The following is a 17231-nucleotide window of genomic DNA, read 5'->3' on the forward strand; positions in this document are numbered from 1 at the left end:
CGCAAAAACTGGCTGGAGAATAACTTTACCGAACGAAAAAATAGAAAATGATCTGTAGAATCCTCGTGCAGGATAGCAAGGTATATTTGGCCTGAAGCGACCACTGCTACGACATGTAATTGGTGTTCTCACCAGGCACGGCCTGAGAGGAACCTACGCTATGGGAATGGGCATACAGTCACACGACTGCTGTCGTAGCTGCCATATTGTAGAGGAAATTTAAAGCGTAGATCGTTAGCTATCACATCGACGCTCGTTCTTCAACTAATCTGTTGAACGTTTGGCTGAACTGGATTCAACTTATATCTCCGATTTTGTGCGCTTCATCAGAGCTATAAATTGGTTTTACTAATAGGGTAAGAGTAGGATCGTAAGGAGCCTTTAATATGGCATCACAATGGGCTCATGGTTTCCTGTACTGCATAAGAACAACCAAGATAACCTAGCCTAGCCTGACATGTTCAAAGTTTGTGAAACTCCGCTTGTATTCCCGAGCCGGCTGCTTTTTTTGTTTGGGAGCAATCGAAAGCCTAACCCCGTCATTGTGAGACCTTAACGCACTAAACCTCCTACCGTCGGGAGGCGGGCCGAGCGTTAACCTGTGTTACTGCTCATGCTATGATACTGTCTGTCTTGGTTGGTGTTAACCAACACACCCCTTTTTTTGTCTTGTACCACTATATTTTTTGAGAGGTTTGCCCTCTATATTCCTCAACTTTTCAAGAAAACGGGCTTTCCCTATGACCTTTCTAGCTGTCATTACGGGTTGTGTCGGAAGTATTTTGCAACTTGGGCAGCCATATGGCAGACTTCTTTCCACGCTGACTCGCTCTTTAGTATTAACCATATCAGGTTTTCTGGTGTTAGGTACGTACCTTATGGAGCTAAAACGGAGACACTTGAAAAATACGTGCTCTGCGTCTTCGGTGACTGCTGGTCAACATTGCTCGCAGCAAGGTTTTGGGGCAAGTCCAAAGAGGTGTAAGTATGCTTTAAAACAGCCCTGCCCCCCTGATAATTTGAATCAGTTAGTAATCTACCTCTTCATGCTGCCTAATGAGTCAGGAGTCAATTTTCGGTATGAGCCGGATAAGTCCACTACCGCTCTTTGTTGTGCTATCCCAGCGAGTCTGCCACACTTTGTGCTTTCGCTGTGGTTTTACACAGGCTACATACATATGTATGTGACGATTAGCTTTCCTAAGGTTGAAAATAATAATTTTGCTTTTCAAGAACTGAATTTATTTTCCTTCAAATTTGATCCTCATCTTTAGCGACGTTCAGAAGTAAGCATCTACAATTTCAATTTTATGGCAGTTTGAAAAGATGCACACCCCCCTTCATGCGTACATACTTACATACAGTGGCGGTCAAAAATGGATGAATGGTGTTTCGTTTTTAATATTTACAATATTTTTCAAGCTAAAATTTTTCAGATTTTTTTTTATAAAAATATGGTTCATGCTTTAACAAAAACTGTATAAATCTCACTTGCAAACTTTATACAGAACTTATCTAAATTTCGAGCTTTTTAACCAGAATTTTTGGCATTTTTTTGGGTATGCAGTTAACAGGCTTATAAAATTCTAGCAATATAAGTGCAAGTTTTGAGCGGCTAAAAAATTTTATTGATTTTTAATACTTCTTTTTTTTTGTTGACAGCTTTTTGCACTTTTTTCCATATAAACATGAAGAATATGCGCAAGGCCGCGTAGTTTTCCTAAATTTCGCTATTTATATGGAAGAAAAAAACCTAAAAGCCGTCAGCAAAAAAAAAATTTTTTTAAATCAATGCAATGTTTAGCCGCTCAAAACTTGCAGTTATTTTATAAGAATTTTATAACCTTGTTAACTGTATACCTAAAACATTTCTAAAAATTCTGGTCAAATACCTCGAAATTTAGATAAAAATGTGTGGAAAGTTCTGTATAAAATTTGAAAGTGTGATTTATATAGTTTTTTTTAAAGCATGAACCATATTTTTATAAAAAATATCAAAAAATTTTAGCTTGAAAAACATAGAACCACCATTCATCCTTTTTTGATCGCCACTGTACATACATACATATGAAATTACTGAGCAGAGAAATGAAATGCATATAGATACAAATCATACCTTCATACATACATACATACATACATAGATAAAAATTAAGTAGTGATAAATAACCTCCGGAAGTTTGATGACCCATAATTTATACCCATTATGAGGTTACAAACTTACTTACATACATACATAAATAAGTTTTTAGAAACTCATAATCAAATCCCAGCATTTATTATGCGACGCACAACAAAAACAATTATGTATTTAGAAATGTTAGTAATCAATGAAAATGAATAATACAAAAAACGAGAAGAATTGAGAGAAAGAACACTTAATCAAATATGAATGCCACGGTGCTAACACAACTACAAAGAATGCATAAATGTTAAAATAAAATTAAAAAAAAATTAAAAAATTAAAAATAAAATTACCGTTATTATGCAGTTGGAAAAAAGTGTTTTAAAGTCAGCATTCTTCAAGTACCAACTTCGAAGTTTTGCAATACAAAGTAAAATAAATAAATTTATAGGCAATAAAAGTTTTTCGAAAGTTTGCGAACGCAAACCAGCAGCAAAGTGGTTCATATAAAAAAGAAAATGATTCAACGCGGTGGTATTTTAATTATTTGTATACGTACATACATACATACGTTTACAGTATTTTAAGTACATACATACATATGTATGATATGTATAACTTTGGCTGAATAGATAGATGTATTGTGTGTAATTTGACGAGACTGGACAAAATGCAAATTTAATTCAAACAATACTGCCACCTGCAGTTTTCCAGTTACGGTTAAGTGCAAATGAGTCTATGTAAAGTTGCATGTGTAGAAAGAGTGTATGCAGCCTATGAACAAGACTTTTAATTGTTGTATTAGTCGTTAAGTCATACGAATTGTAAAAAAACTACTTACTTAAAATAAATATAAGGAATATTTTAGTTATTTTAATGTTATAGGTACGCTATGTTTTTTTTTCCAGTGAGAAATGCATGATATTTAAAACAAATCTTTGTATGCAATTAAATTTAAAATATTACTAACAGCCCACCCTGTGTCACGCGGGTCTATCTTACAATAGGCCTTACAAAAAAACTGTCACAATCGGACCATAAATAGGAACTTTTTCTTAATATCCCGAATTCGGCAGCACCTTGCGGATCCATTTTTGTCGCATTTCAACTCAGTCGTAATATAAATAAGGATTTTCTGGAAATACTGACTTTAGCACCACCTAGCGGATACATATACGTATATATAGTATACATTTCAATTGCAACTGAATCGGACGATGCATAGGGACTTTCCGAATATTGCTATTCCAGCGCCGCCTAGCGGCTCCATTTCTCAGTCATATTTCTCTGTGAATCGGATTTTCTAAATATATTAACTTCAGTGCCACCTAGCGGATTAAAACATAACCTCGGCACATGCGAAATTTTGTTGAGATCCGTTCATTAGTTTTTAAGTTATGGCCTTTCATGCGTAATAATAATAACAATAATCATAAGGGTCCCACATGATTTGCGTTTCGCCCGATCGCAGCGTGGCTCTGTAGGCGACATCTTTTTTTCTCTAAAGCTCCTTAGCGTACTAGTTTTTCTTTCGAGCTCGCTGAAATCCGACTACTTTTTCGGCGTGCGTGCCAAAACGCTACCCGCAAATATTGGGTTATCCCGTTATTTGGTATCAAACGACTCAGAGAGGTCTTTTCCAATTCGAGCTGGTGGTAGTACTCAACGTCACTTTACACAGCCGTATCAGCTTCGAGAGGATGCCAAATTCCGACATCGCGGCGTTTAGGCAACTCCTTTTAGTGCTAAGCTCCAGCAGCTTTGTTGTTTTTAGCCGCGAAAACGCAATTCGTGACTCGTCATAGTCAGGCGGTGAATCATCGACCCGATGACGGTCTTTTCCACAAGTTTCAGTGCTGTTGCAGTCCTTCCAGAATTTAAGTATCTTCTGGACATCGGTTTCTAGGTCGCTTGGTTTTGAAACATTCCGTAAGTCGCCTAACTCTCTGATAAAATTCTTGGTTTTTCCTGTGGCCAGCATTTCAATGTCTTTGCAATCACGTATTTCGGCCGCTCTCTTCTTATTGCGGCAAATACTTCCTACTTCCCTCTTGAGTTCCATATAAGGGTCCCACACGACTCGCATTGTGCCCGATCACAGCGTGTCTCTGTAGGCGAAATCTTTTTTCTCTACAGCTCCTCGGCCTACCAGTTATTCTTTCGGGCTTGCTGAAATCCGACTACTTCTTCGGCGACCCTACTTAATGAGCGGTAAATGTGGTTCCACTGCTTGCGTATGTCGGTTTGTTGAAGAGTGCTCTCTGAGAGCAGGTGTTAGAGTCGAATCGCGAATGCATTTGGCTTCTGTTGGATTGTAGATTTTCTACGTTGAGCTTCCCTTGTATTGTTAGGCCCGCATTCTTTGTTGCACAAAGGCGGGTGCGTATCTAGGCTGCAAAAATAAAATGGTCAGAGTCGATGTCTGGCCCTCGGAGTGTACGTACGTCTAAAACACTGGAAGCATGCATTCCGTCTATAGCAACATGGTCGATTTGGTTTCTCGATTTTCGACCTGGAAACAGCCAAGTAGCTTCATGGATCTTTCTATGCATGTACCTAGTACTGCATGCTACCATGTTTTAGGCCCCGGCGAAGTTGATCAGACTCAGTCCGTTATCGCACGTTTCGTTTTGGAGGCTGAATTTTCCGACGATGGGGCCAAATATGTCATCCTTGCCCACCCTGGCATCGAAATCGCCATGCACGATTTTTATATCGTTACGGGGGCAGCGCTCGTATGTGTCTTCCTCGCTCATAAAAGAGATCCTTTGATGTTTCGTTTATCTCTTCTTCTTCTTTACATTGCAGCTGTAGTAGACGTCGCAAGGCTCCAGGCAATTCTTGCCTTGCCCCGTCCAACGCATTTCTTGGATGGCGGTGATGTCAGCTTTTCTCCTTACGAGGACATCAACCAGCCGGGCAGAGGTACCTTCCCCATTAAGGGTGCGGATATTCCAGATGCATGCTATCAAATCGTTGTCTTTTAAGTCTCTCCTGAGGCTTTGTTTTTGTAATTCACTGGAAGTTTTTTTAACTGGTGGCTTCCAAACACAGTGCACAACCCATTGCTGGGAGGGGGGTGTTTTCTTAACCGAGTACATGTTTATATATAGCGAGCCGCTGGCTCCAAGACAGACGCCCGCTTGTAGCCGCACCTACTGTTGAGCAGACTCTGCAGACTTCAGTAAGCTCTCAAACCGAATAAGTCGCAGTGGCCCCACCGAAGTTCCATCTCTTTCTGTCATGACCCAATGCTCCACTCGGATTGGTTGCCGCTTCTCCCACATGCGAAAGTAGGGATTGAGTATAGCCATGCAACTGTAACTGCATACCCAGTACAACGACTATACCCCATTGCTTTCTTATTCATACATTAATAATAATGAATTTAGATCAATTATTTAAAATATAGTTAATGTAGTTTTATACAATCATACAGTTACTCAGCTCAACAGTCGCTTTGGATATTTTAACGCTGCCCAGAATCAAAAAGTAGCTAGACTGTTTAGTTTGCATTGCAAGAATTAAGTAAAGTTTACTAAAGTAAAATTATTAGGAGCTGGGCCTAAACATCTGTATAGCGCAACTTACGCCTATAAATATTATTATACTTCTGTATATTAAAAATATATCCGCATACTTTTGGAAAATTTGGTTGTTTGAGTTACTATTCAATTAAATTAATTTAAGTCTTATAGTTTACATATTGTCATCGTTTGAAACAAGTCTTGGCATAGACCTAAACCAACGCCATCAAACAAACTCCACTTCCAATTAGAAGAATAGAAGAAATACGAGATTTAACACTGCCTAAGTAATGATAAAAATCCTAGTTTAATTTGAATGTTTTATCGTCAACATAAAAAACATTGATTGTCATTGTTTTCCTATGCGAAACGATATGGGTGTTTATTTATAATTTTTAGCGGTTTGTGAAAGTGTTACGTTTTTTTATGTTTGAGCATTTGAAAATCTATATTTATTAAAATTAGATTTAAACGCATACATGCCGACATAAAAACCTACATAAAATGCATGCATACATATTTACATGAAATTTTAAATCAAATACAAACATACGCAGACAATAAAATTACAAATTATATGCATACATACTTATTTATGTTAACTATGTAAACTATTCTGAGGGTAAGCAAAATAGATGGTAATGGATTGCGATTAATACTTAGTAATGAAATGCATAAGTAAAATATCTATTCTTAGCTCTATTTATGTATATTGAAAGTAAACTTAAAACATAGAACGAAACACTTAAATTATTTTTCAACAAAGTGCATAAATACATACCATTAAAATTTGTAGGCATTCAAAAGAAAAAGTTGTATTAAGTTGCAGATATGCATACATTTTTGTGAGTTGCACAGACTTTTGCTGCTCAAATTATATTGTAATTCATTGTCAGTGTATATAACATATTCATTTTAGTGATTCAACAGAATGTAGAGGATTTTAGGTTTTGAAACAAAAAATATAGAGTTGTTTATTGAAAATATAAATACATAATTTAACTTACAAGGCATTGAATTGCAATTAAAAATATACAAAATTAAAAAACATGTTTTAAATAACAAAAGCGTTCGAATTGAAATTGATGAGGTGCGCGTAATTAAAAACGCCGCCGGCAAAAGTTTAAATGGTTTAGAGATAATTCAATGTAAAGAAAAGATAAAACTAGTGAATTTAAACGAAAAAAATTAAATTTGAATATTTAAACTAACAGTTCATTAAAAAACTAATACACTAAAGATACATCAGTAAAAATTCAAAAAGGAAACTAATGAAATTCATAATTAAACAAAAGGAAATTTAGCGCGATTTTTTTTCAGTCTTAGTGCAGTAAATTACTAAACTAAAAAGATATATAATTAATACATACATAAATATTTAAAAAGTTGAAATCATATCATAAGAAATGAGAAATAAAGAAAATGCAAAATGTTTATAAAGAAACTTAAACTGTGTTGGTGTATGATTTAAAGTTAATCGCCTTCTAGTTATTTAGATATGTAGGAAACTGTGTATCCTCCGAAGGTGCCGGTATTGTAACACCACCCGTATCCACTGCAGGCTCATGCGGCAGTGAATCAATGCTTTCAATGGGTAAAAAGCAGTCGGCGGACATCTGCATAAGATAAAATGAAAAAATATCATAGAAATAAAGGAACTACATACTTATATTATGTACTTCACAAAGCAAACCTCATTTTTATCACGTAGCTTATGCGGATTTTTGGAGCCACCGGAACGCGTTGCATCCATTGAATCTACAAAAATAAAAATAATAATGTAAAAAGGATAAGCATCTTAAAAATGATAATTGAACAGAATATTGGCTACAGTGAAGCTACTAAATTTAATATCTAACAGTGACTCACCTTCATGATTGACGATAAGTCCCTTACGATGGTCACGCTTGTGCGCTTCCAGCCGCTCTGCACTGATCGTAACATAATTACACAAATCACAAGCAATATTTCTATATTCTTCCACATGATTTAAACGCATATGCCTTTTATAAGCGCTTGTTTGTATGCAGGAAAAGTCACAGAGCGCGCATTTCAATTTTTCCGCCTGAACAAATGGTTGCTATATTTTCGAATACACTGTTATTTGCATTAAAAAATCGCTCACCTTCTCATGCCGCAGCTGATGCCTATGCAATACACTAGGGTCCCGGGTGGAAAACTTGCACGTTTTGCAATGCAATGGCTTTTCGCCCGTATGCTGACGCATGTGTATCTAAAATGTTAAGAATCTGGTTAACTATGTATGTGAAAATAAAAGTGTATATCCATTGGCAACCTACAATTAAGCTAGCTTTACGCGCCATTTTCTTGCCGCATACATTGCAAATGAAGGGTTTGATTTTATTGTGTACCGCTTTGACATGTTTCGATAGCGTTTTACCATTCACGAATTTTCGACTACATATTTCACAGGTCTTTTCAGCATAGTACCTATTCTTATTTATCGGTGCTGCTTGAGCTCTAATTTCGTCGGGTTTTGGTGTATCTTGTTGCAGGCGTTTACGCTGAACTGCTCGCAGTGAACGGAGAACGCGAGTTCGCCATTTTTTATGCACCCGCATGTGACGCCAGATAAGTACTTAAGAGGCATACAATAAAAAATATACATTAGCTATAATAATGCCGCTTCTACCCACCTGAAGCATGCGCCTTATACTCGCATTGCGGACAGTGGAGTAAGTCCACATCCACTTGATGTGCCTTCCAGAGATGAGCGGTGCAACTACGCCACTTTGGCAGTTCAATGCCACATTCAAAGCATTTGAACTCCTGCGCTGCTGACACATTTATATGGCACTTAGTGTGTAAGGACATCTTAGATTCATTTTCAAACTTGTAAGGGCATGCATGCGTCACTGGACAGCTGAAAATAAGGCCATAAAATATCTCTGAAATTTGTATTATGCGAACTACTTACCGCATGGCCTTTTTGGGAACGCAGCACAATGCGGAAGTTTTTGAACGGCATTGGACGCAATTCAGGTTTGGGCAATAAAGGTTCTGTAGGTGTTAACTCTGGCGCTGGTAGGTTTTTGGAATCGTATGTGGCAGCTGCATGAAAATCATCTGGATTTTGTAGTCCATATTTTTCATTTGATTTTAGCTTGGTTTCTGCTATCGGGATACATTTGTGATATTCAATCATATGTCCACGTAAATCCTCGATCAATGTATACTGACGAAAGCACATATTGCAGACATAAATTACTCGTGTTGTCTTACTGGAGACTATTGAATCAGACCCAGGGGATTCCGGGCAAAAGTCAATCACATCCTCACTGTTCATTTGGAAAAATCCCTTCTGCTTTTTCTCTACTGAATTGTGTTTGTTGTTTATTAATTTACACAGATTTTTTACACAGAGAATGTTTATCTACATTCGCGGGTAAATATTTACGAATGTCATGTAGAAGAGGCAAGCCAATGAAGTTAAAATAAAGGAAATGATACAGTGGATAACTGTGGGTATTTTTGGACAAATTAAATTTACGATATGTCCATCAAAGTTTCAAACATTATCAAAAAAGGTAAATTATAAGAAGGATCAGCTTGTTACTTTGAAAATGTGCCTCGATGATTTTGACCGTATCTGAAACGTTTGCAATAAGAATTTGTCTCCGTTTTGACTCTGTCCGCGGCAGATATTTGATTTTCGTGTATATAGACAAAGAAGCAAAATTTATTCGATTTGCATCTTCTCATAACTATACGTTCTCTGATAGTACTTTCGCGTTGGCTTTGGTGCTTTGGGGTTGGCGTTGGTTTGACAGAACGCACTAACCACTGTGGCACTAACGACAGATAAATTAATATTTCATATCAATGATTGGATTAAAAACGATATTTCTTGCCCGCACTTGATTAAAAAGGAAAAAAGGGATAAATATATATTTCGTTGTGCGTTGTTGCAAACATGATTCAATAAGTCCCCTTTCAGGCACGTCAAGTCTTGAAAGCAAGTTTTTTTCGCATTCTCTTTTGTTTTTTCTATTTGCTTCCACACGCGTCAACTTTAATTGAATTCAAGTCCTTGGTTCTTTAAATGGGAAGCAACGAAAAGATCAAAAGAGACAGGAAAACTTGAAACGAATTGACGGTACGGAGGTCTCTGTACTCTTCCCCTCTCTTCTCAACTACTTCGCCTACGAACGAGCAGACTTGAAAGCAAGACTTGACGTGTCTGAAAGGGGACCAAATGAAGGTTTGCTCCAAGGTGAATTTATACAGGTGGTGTTACTGGCGAATTTAGATTTTCGCCACGGTAGTTCGTAATAGGAGCGTTCCTTATCTCCCAGAAATAGTCAGAAAAAGTCCGAAGTAGTCAGATTTAGTCCAAAAAGCGTTCCTTAACTCGGAAATGACAGCAAAAATGAGAGAGCAACAGTCAGTGAGAGTGACTCTCATCAGTCCGAAGTAGTCAGATTTAGTCAGACGAATTTTTTCTGGCAAAATCCTGAAAAGTGTCAAACTCAACTGAATTTAAATTAACGGAAATTAATGAATACGCTAAAAGTGAGAATAATCTAAAAAGTAAAAGAAATGAATTGAAATTGGAAGCAGGCAAAAAATAATTGATATAGCAAGTGTTTATTGTGCTGGTGCTTGTGTGAATGTGTTTTGTACATACATTTCTGTTCTTATTTGACGTTAGTTTTGTTGTTGCCATTCTTTGGACTAAAAATTTGGTTTTTTGCGTTCCTTTACTTTTCCTGTTATTCTCTTTTAGTGAGCGCATTTTGCTTACGCTCTGGCATTTTGACACTTTTCAGATTTTAGTCCAAAAAGATAAGGAATGAACCTAATGTCAAAATAGTATGTTTGTTGTAATATGAGTTCGCCTTGTTTACAACAAACACATAATTTTGACATTAATAAGTACCGCGGCGAAAATCTAAATTCGCCAGTAAAACCACCTTGTATAAATTCGCCTTGGCTTGCTCATTAAGGGCCGTTTACATACAACTTTTCTCGCTTTGCTTGACAGTTAGAACTTAGAGAACTAAGCGTGAAGCTTAGAAGGTATCCTACAATAAACGCTTTGCCAGCTTCTGCGTTCTCTTTTTCCTACATGTTTTATCTGTGTAGAAGAGATAACAATGTAATAATAAGCATAAATAATAGCAATAATAATTCATATTTACTAGACTTTTGTCATTAAAAGCAAATGCAAGCGGGCGAAAAAAGAGAGATGTAGACAGTTGATTCCCAAAGCACGCAAAAGTTGAGAGTTGCACATGATTTTGCTTCGGTTTGCTTTCCTCGCCTTCTATTTAGCAAGGCTCATATAAAATCATTTGTTGAACTTATCTGTCAAATGAATTATGAAGCAAAGCGAAGGAAAAGTCGTATGTAAACGGCCTTTTAGTTGCCGCCAGTTTGGTAGTTTGATAGCTACATTTTCATTTGCACGAAAACTTCGTGGCTGCAACATCATTTTTATTTTAATATAGAAGCAAAAATTGAACTGTTTCCTGTTAAAATATTTGTAATTTTGAACTTGGATGTAAAATAGCCTATTTTATAAATTTTTTAAGCGATTAAATCCGGCAAAAATAAATTTTCGAAGCTATCTTATGCTTATATCAAGATATTAAAAGTCCATACAAATATTGCCACTGATATAACTTATACTTAGCGACCAAAATGACAGCTGGGCAGCAATAAATTTTATCCTGTGGAGACGGCCAGTAACAAAAGCTTTGCACACACACACAAACCCACACACAGTGCCGCGCGCCTAATGTCAAAATGATGTGTTTGTTGCAAACAAGACGAATTCATATTACAACAAACACCTCATTTTGACATTAAGAAGTACCCCGGCGAAAATGTAAATTCGCCAGTAACACCACCTTGTATAAATTCGCCTTAGTCAAGAGGGAGCGAGAAAACCAAGGTGAATTTATGCAAGGTGGTGTTACTGGCGAATTTAGATTTTAGCCGCGGGCCTTGTGAATGTCAGAATGATGTGTTTGTTGTAATATGAATTCGCATTGTCTACAACAAACCCATCATTTTGACATTCAGAAGGACCGCGGCGAAAATCTAAATTCGCCAGTAACACCACCAAGGCGATATTTAAAATTTGAACAAATGAAACTCAAATTTAAGGAAATATTAATTTCTTACGAAAAAGCGTTGAGCGCAAATCAAAATGAAAGTAAATAATATAGTTGACTGAGGGTTGCACAGCACAAAACGCAAATTTGCGTGACGAAATTGTCAAGAAAAGTTGACATTTCATTTGCGGGGGTTTAAAATAGCACAGATTGCCCAGTTTGCGAGAGTCTTGCCCTTTCAAATGAGTACCCTTAGTGTATCTTCCAGAAAGGGTGGCTAGGTTTCCGCAAAACTTAAGGTCTTCTTATACGATATGTATTTGCACCATAAAAGTGACTTTTTCAATACATATGTAATTGCGTATGTCTGTCAAATTCACAGTCTTCATTTAACTATTCAAAAATACGTTCTTTGAAAACGAAATAAACTAAACTCAAATGATTGTATCTATGTGTCAGGTGAAAATAGAAACATTTCTATTTCGCATGTACGTGCATCTGCTTTGTACCGAAACAAATCAAATTTGCCTTTACTCGATATGTTGGCATTTCCATATGTAAAAAGTGGCATTTACACATGCAAATACATATCGTGTAAGAACACCTTAAATGATTTTTCTGGATTGAGCGCATCAGACCGCAACGCCTGAAAAACCTCCGATGGAGCTTCAGCTTTAGGGCTAAAATGAAACTCATGGTAAAGAAGATTTTTATGCTATTCCGACCAGCTGGGATAGACTGTGATAGGAGTATTGCACACAGCTAATTTGTGTGACTTGCAGAATAAAGTAGTAATAAAAACCCGCCTTAAATTATAATAATCGGAATCAAAGTTAAGGGGAAAAATTGTATCAAAAATTAAAACCAGATTCTACGCTAATCTGTTTTTCCATTGTTTGCACTCATACTAATGCTCTTGGCATCCCTGTTCAATGGAATTTCAGCTGTCAAATCATTTCCACTGCGGTCTCTGCCGACGTCTGCTACTGTCAGTCACCATTCATAATTCGTTGTTGTAGTGAAATGTTTTTTGGGTGGAACCGCAGCTAAATTGGTAACGTCAGACGATTTCTTTTAAAAACATTGCAAACTAAAGTAGAAATTAATTAGAAAATTCAGTAAAATGTCGCGAAGCAATACCGCACAAGGCAGTGGATCATCCTTGCAAACATACAAACTAGTGATTGTTGGAGGTGGTGGCGTAGGAAAATCTGCGTTAACAATACAATTTATTCAGGTATGTTTAAAACGACCAAGTTTCTATCGTAGAAATATATATTAGGGAGTGGGAGGAGCTGGCCATAAGTTTGAAAGCGTAACAAGTTGATTTGGACAATACATATTTATTTGGTTTGGCGACTGAGGGGCAGTGTCCGCTGCAGCTACGCATGTTCCCATTTGTGATTATACGCAGGTAAAGACCTTGGCTGAATGTATGTATGTACATGTGTATGTAAATATGTAGATTCACCAAAAAAACTTGACATTCATGTGTCGTTTTATATTAATATACATAAGTCGTTGCTGCCATTTGAGGCAGCAGTTGCTAGCTTCTATAGGATGTCGAGACCATAAATTCGCGGTTTTCGTGGCTGCGACCGCAACGCCACGTTTGCACATATGTACATACATACATACTATGTTTGTATATGACGAGCAACGCCCACAAAGTAGCGTCATCTTAAATCATATTCTAACTCAAAGTATGTATATTGTTTGGCGATCTTCACCATAGGCAAATAGCTAAAGCATATGCATACATACATAAGCATGCACGTATGTAGATTCAACCATATGCAGCTCCGCGCCTACAACAATAAAGTTTTTATGTTTACACATATGTAGGTATGTGCATACATACATATATGCAAATATGTACTTTTGCATGCCTATGTACATCTGCTCGCGGCCTCATACCGTAGATGACGTACACTTTGATACCCTCCTGTCTATCAATTGCTATAAAAATAACAAATGTTGATACGCTGCATGACTTGGTAAGCGAAGCATTTTCTAAAGGATTAGAATTAGAGAGTTATTGTTGGCTTTAAACAAACAAATATTGCTTCATATTTAGTTCAGCGCCAAACTATGTACATATGTAATGGCAAGCAATATTTGTTTGCCTTAGTATACTAAAGTGTGTATTTTTAGATATTTACGTCATCTGCAGTCATTGCTTATGTATAATTTCCTTAGATTCTATATTGAAAGCAAGAATGTTCTTAATGATGGCAAGATTTTGATATGTGGACAACTGACAGACGAATTATCATTCTTTGACTGCAAGTCAAGAAGCCATTCTCTTCAAAAAAATTTTCCATTATCAAGCTTATGTTTGTATAAACGCCTTTAGTGATTATGTACAAATTCTTTATGTCTAAAATAACTTCTGTTATGACGATCTTGTAGCACTCAGCTAAGATTATCATTTAAAGTAACAGCCGAGTTTTTATCAGTATATTTAGTAAATATTAGTCTTTTGCAAATATTGTTGCCTAAACAAGTTACGTGGTCTACGCTAAGGTTCGCTAATAGAAAATATACTTGCTTAAAAATGTGGGTGTGTATAACTTATAGATTAATAAACATCTAAAACGGTTTAACATAGGTACATACATAAATCTTGTCATTCATTTTCGGTAACAATTCTGACCTTGATAAAAAAAAATTTGGCGGTCACATCTCTTTAAATTTGTGCTGAACGTCTCATGGAAAGATATCTTTCTTTAAATTATTATACTTATGAAATTAAAATTTTTCATCATTACATATACATAAATCCGAATCTCAGACTTTGTGCAAAAATTATGAAAATTCTGCAAAGTTTGACCAAAATTTCCAACTTTCTGCTGATTGGATCTTTAGACAAAACTTTGGTATGCAGTTTTGTAGCCCATTTTGGCAATTTTTTGTTTGTTGACTGTGTTCCGCATTTTTTTCATATAAAAAAATTGTCAAACATACATACTTTGTATGGAAAAAATGCGGAAAAAACTGTCGACAAAAAAAAGTGCCAAAAATCAGCGGTAAGTTCTTGCTACTGCATTATTAGACTAAAATTTAATGCGCTACAAAACTGCGCATCATAGAAGTTTATTAAAAAGACAGAAATTTTGGTCAAACTTGGGACAATTTTCATAATTTTAGCACAAAGTCTGAAATGTGGATTTATATGGTGTTTGTTAAGTAATCTGCTAACTCTCATAAAAAATATTAAAAAAAATGAAAAAAAAGCCAAAACTTGCGAAATGGTTTACTATATGTGCGTACATATATACTTTGAATATATTGAGTGATAGGACGTAATAGTAACCACTCGGCTAGCTTTTTCTTTTTGTTTTATTTTAGATATGTTTTTGTAGAGAATTATTGAAAAATATTCTTACCACATTTGCCATTTGTTTCAAAAGCGTAAACACTGCACCTTCATCGCCCCTTTTTATCGTAAAAGTTGAATTCCAAAAATCCGAGAAAGTATTTTAATCCACAAATTTCAATCTGAAATTTCGCAAAAAACTGTTATTTGTAGTAGGAGGTAATTAAAAAAAAAAAAACAACTGTAAGCTTGTCTAAAAACTGTAATTTATAGTTAGTAGTGTATAGTCGTTGGTATCATATGCCGTGCATTATATTTAAATTAACCTTATTGTTATTACATATAAATATGTATAGTATGTTTAAAATCAAAATATTTTAAGTAAATGTGAACTATAAAATTTTCTTCCATATTTCAGAGCTACTTTGTTACTGACTATGATCCTACAATTGAAGACTCCTACACCAAACAGTGTGTCATCGACGATGTGCCAGCAAAGTTAGACAGTAAGTATCTTCAAATTAATACCTAAAAAGACACTCTTGCAATAACACTCTTTCGCTTCTGCCACAGTTTTGGACACTGCCGGCCAGGAAGAATTCAGCGCCATGCGTGAACAGTATATGCGCTCTGGGGAAGGGTTTCTGCTTGTTTATGCCCTAAACGACCATTCCAGTTTCGATGAAATACCAAAATTCCAAAAACAAATACTACGAGTTAAGGATCGCGATGAATTTCCAATGCTAATGGTTGGCAACAAATGCGATTTGGAGCAACAGCGTCAAGTTTCGCTAGATGAAGCACAAACCATTAGCAGAAATCTCTTGATACCATATATTGAGTGCAGCGCCAAGTTGCGGGTGAATGTCGATCAAGCCTTTCATGAGCTTGTACGAATTGTGCGAAAATTCCAATTGGCTGAACGCCCCTTCTTGGAGGAGAGCTACAATAGGAAGAGCAAGCGGAAATGTTGCGTGTTGTAATAGCAAAACAGAAACACACGTTAGGAAAAAGTAGAAAAACAAATACAGAATGACGCAGAGAAAAAAGGAAATTCAATGATGAAAAATTTAAATTTTATAATGGATGTTGATCAAGAACAAAAGCTGCCAATGAACCAAACAACAAAAATATATAGACATATTTCGAAAATAGCACAAGGAAAGCATGAATCTATGTCAGTTGTTTGCATACAAGCAGTCGCATGCAACTTAGACAAACAAAGGCACAAGTGCAATAAAAGAAAAAAATAGAAAAAAGTTGAGAAAAAGCACTTCAAATCCGGTTGTACACGTATGCAACTCATATGAATTCTTAAGAAATATAGTGCAACGCTACAACAACAATTGTACAAATACGAAATTCTAATGAAAGCCACCAGAGTCCATAATATTTACACACCAATGATCAGCATAGTATGTTAATTTTCTTCCTCAAAAAATCAACGAAAATATCGAATACCACCAAAAAAAAATTCAATTTCTTGTTTGTATTAATCAAAATAATAAGTCATTCGAAAAGTTGTTAACCAAATTTATGCTGAATGCAAAAAAATGCGAAGGCTTCAAAAACACCAATTAAATAAATTTACATACATGTATGTATGTATGTACATTTATATAAAAAAAATGTTTGTGAATTTTATAAACTAATTGCATCGTCAAGCGATTTAACTGTCTTAACTATTAAGTGTGTGAATTTTGTATTTTATATTAAAAAACAATAGCTTATAATTTTAAGTGATAAAATTGCATAGCGAAAAAGTTTACGAATATGCCAAAAGAGATTTGTATTTTTATGCTTACTATTGAAGAACCATTTTTTGCTAATTATTGTCAAAAAAAGTATAATAATTAAAATATTTAAAAATTGTATCATTGTTATTCGAAAAACAAAACAAAACAAAAAAAAAATTAATGACCAAATAATTAGAAGAAAAGTTGGAACTAACAGTGAAATTAAACGAATAAATTTCGAGTGCCTACGTTTATATGTATGTTTGTATGTACACTTGTGTGTGTCGATAAGTCAAAATGTCGCCACTCATATGAGTTTGTTAAAACTGCTGCGCAATCTTGATACTATACATAATTCACGTTGACTACGCTAGGATTAAGCGGAAGAAAAAAATTAAATAATTAGCGCAAAAATATAATTCTTATTATTTAAGCACACTTGAC

The 17231-nt window shown here is 35.7% G+C and overlaps 2 protein-coding genes across 2 annotated transcripts; one reads left to right on the forward strand and one right to left on the reverse strand.

The window, feature by feature from the left end:
* Positions 1-6773: 6773 nt before the first annotated feature.
* On the reverse strand, positions 6774-9382 carry LOC118746722 (zinc finger protein 674-like). The gene is made up of 7 exons (XM_036480613.1): positions 8591-9382; positions 8310-8559; positions 7953-8251; positions 7778-7885; positions 7522-7717; positions 7346-7410; positions 6774-7268 (listed from the first exon to the last, which is right to left on the reverse strand). Exons 1-7 carry the CDS (start codon positions 8957-8959, stop codon positions 7137-7139), a joined length of 1419 nt encoding a protein of 472 aa, XP_036336506.1. The 5' UTR covers positions 8960-9382; the 3' UTR covers positions 6774-7136.
* Positions 9383-12713: 3331 nt separating this feature from the next.
* On the forward strand, positions 12714-16365 carry LOC118746723 (ras-like protein 2). Its single transcript, XM_036480614.1, has 4 exons — positions 12714-12786; positions 12843-12969; positions 15470-15557; positions 15625-16365. The coding sequence occupies exons 2-4, from the start codon at positions 12856-12858 to the stop codon at positions 16032-16034; spliced, it is 612 nt and encodes a 203-aa protein (XP_036336507.1). The 5' UTR covers positions 12714-12786; positions 12843-12855; the 3' UTR covers positions 16035-16365.
* Positions 16366-17231: the final 866 nt, after the last annotated feature.

The sequence above is a fragment of the Rhagoletis pomonella genome, unplaced genomic scaffold, assembly GCF_013731165.1.
Source record: "Rhagoletis pomonella isolate Grant_MI unplaced genomic scaffold, Rhpom_1.0 Rhpom_scaffold_00011, whole genome shotgun sequence".
Lineage (NCBI taxonomy): Eukaryota > Metazoa > Arthropoda > Insecta > Diptera > Tephritidae > Rhagoletis > Rhagoletis pomonella.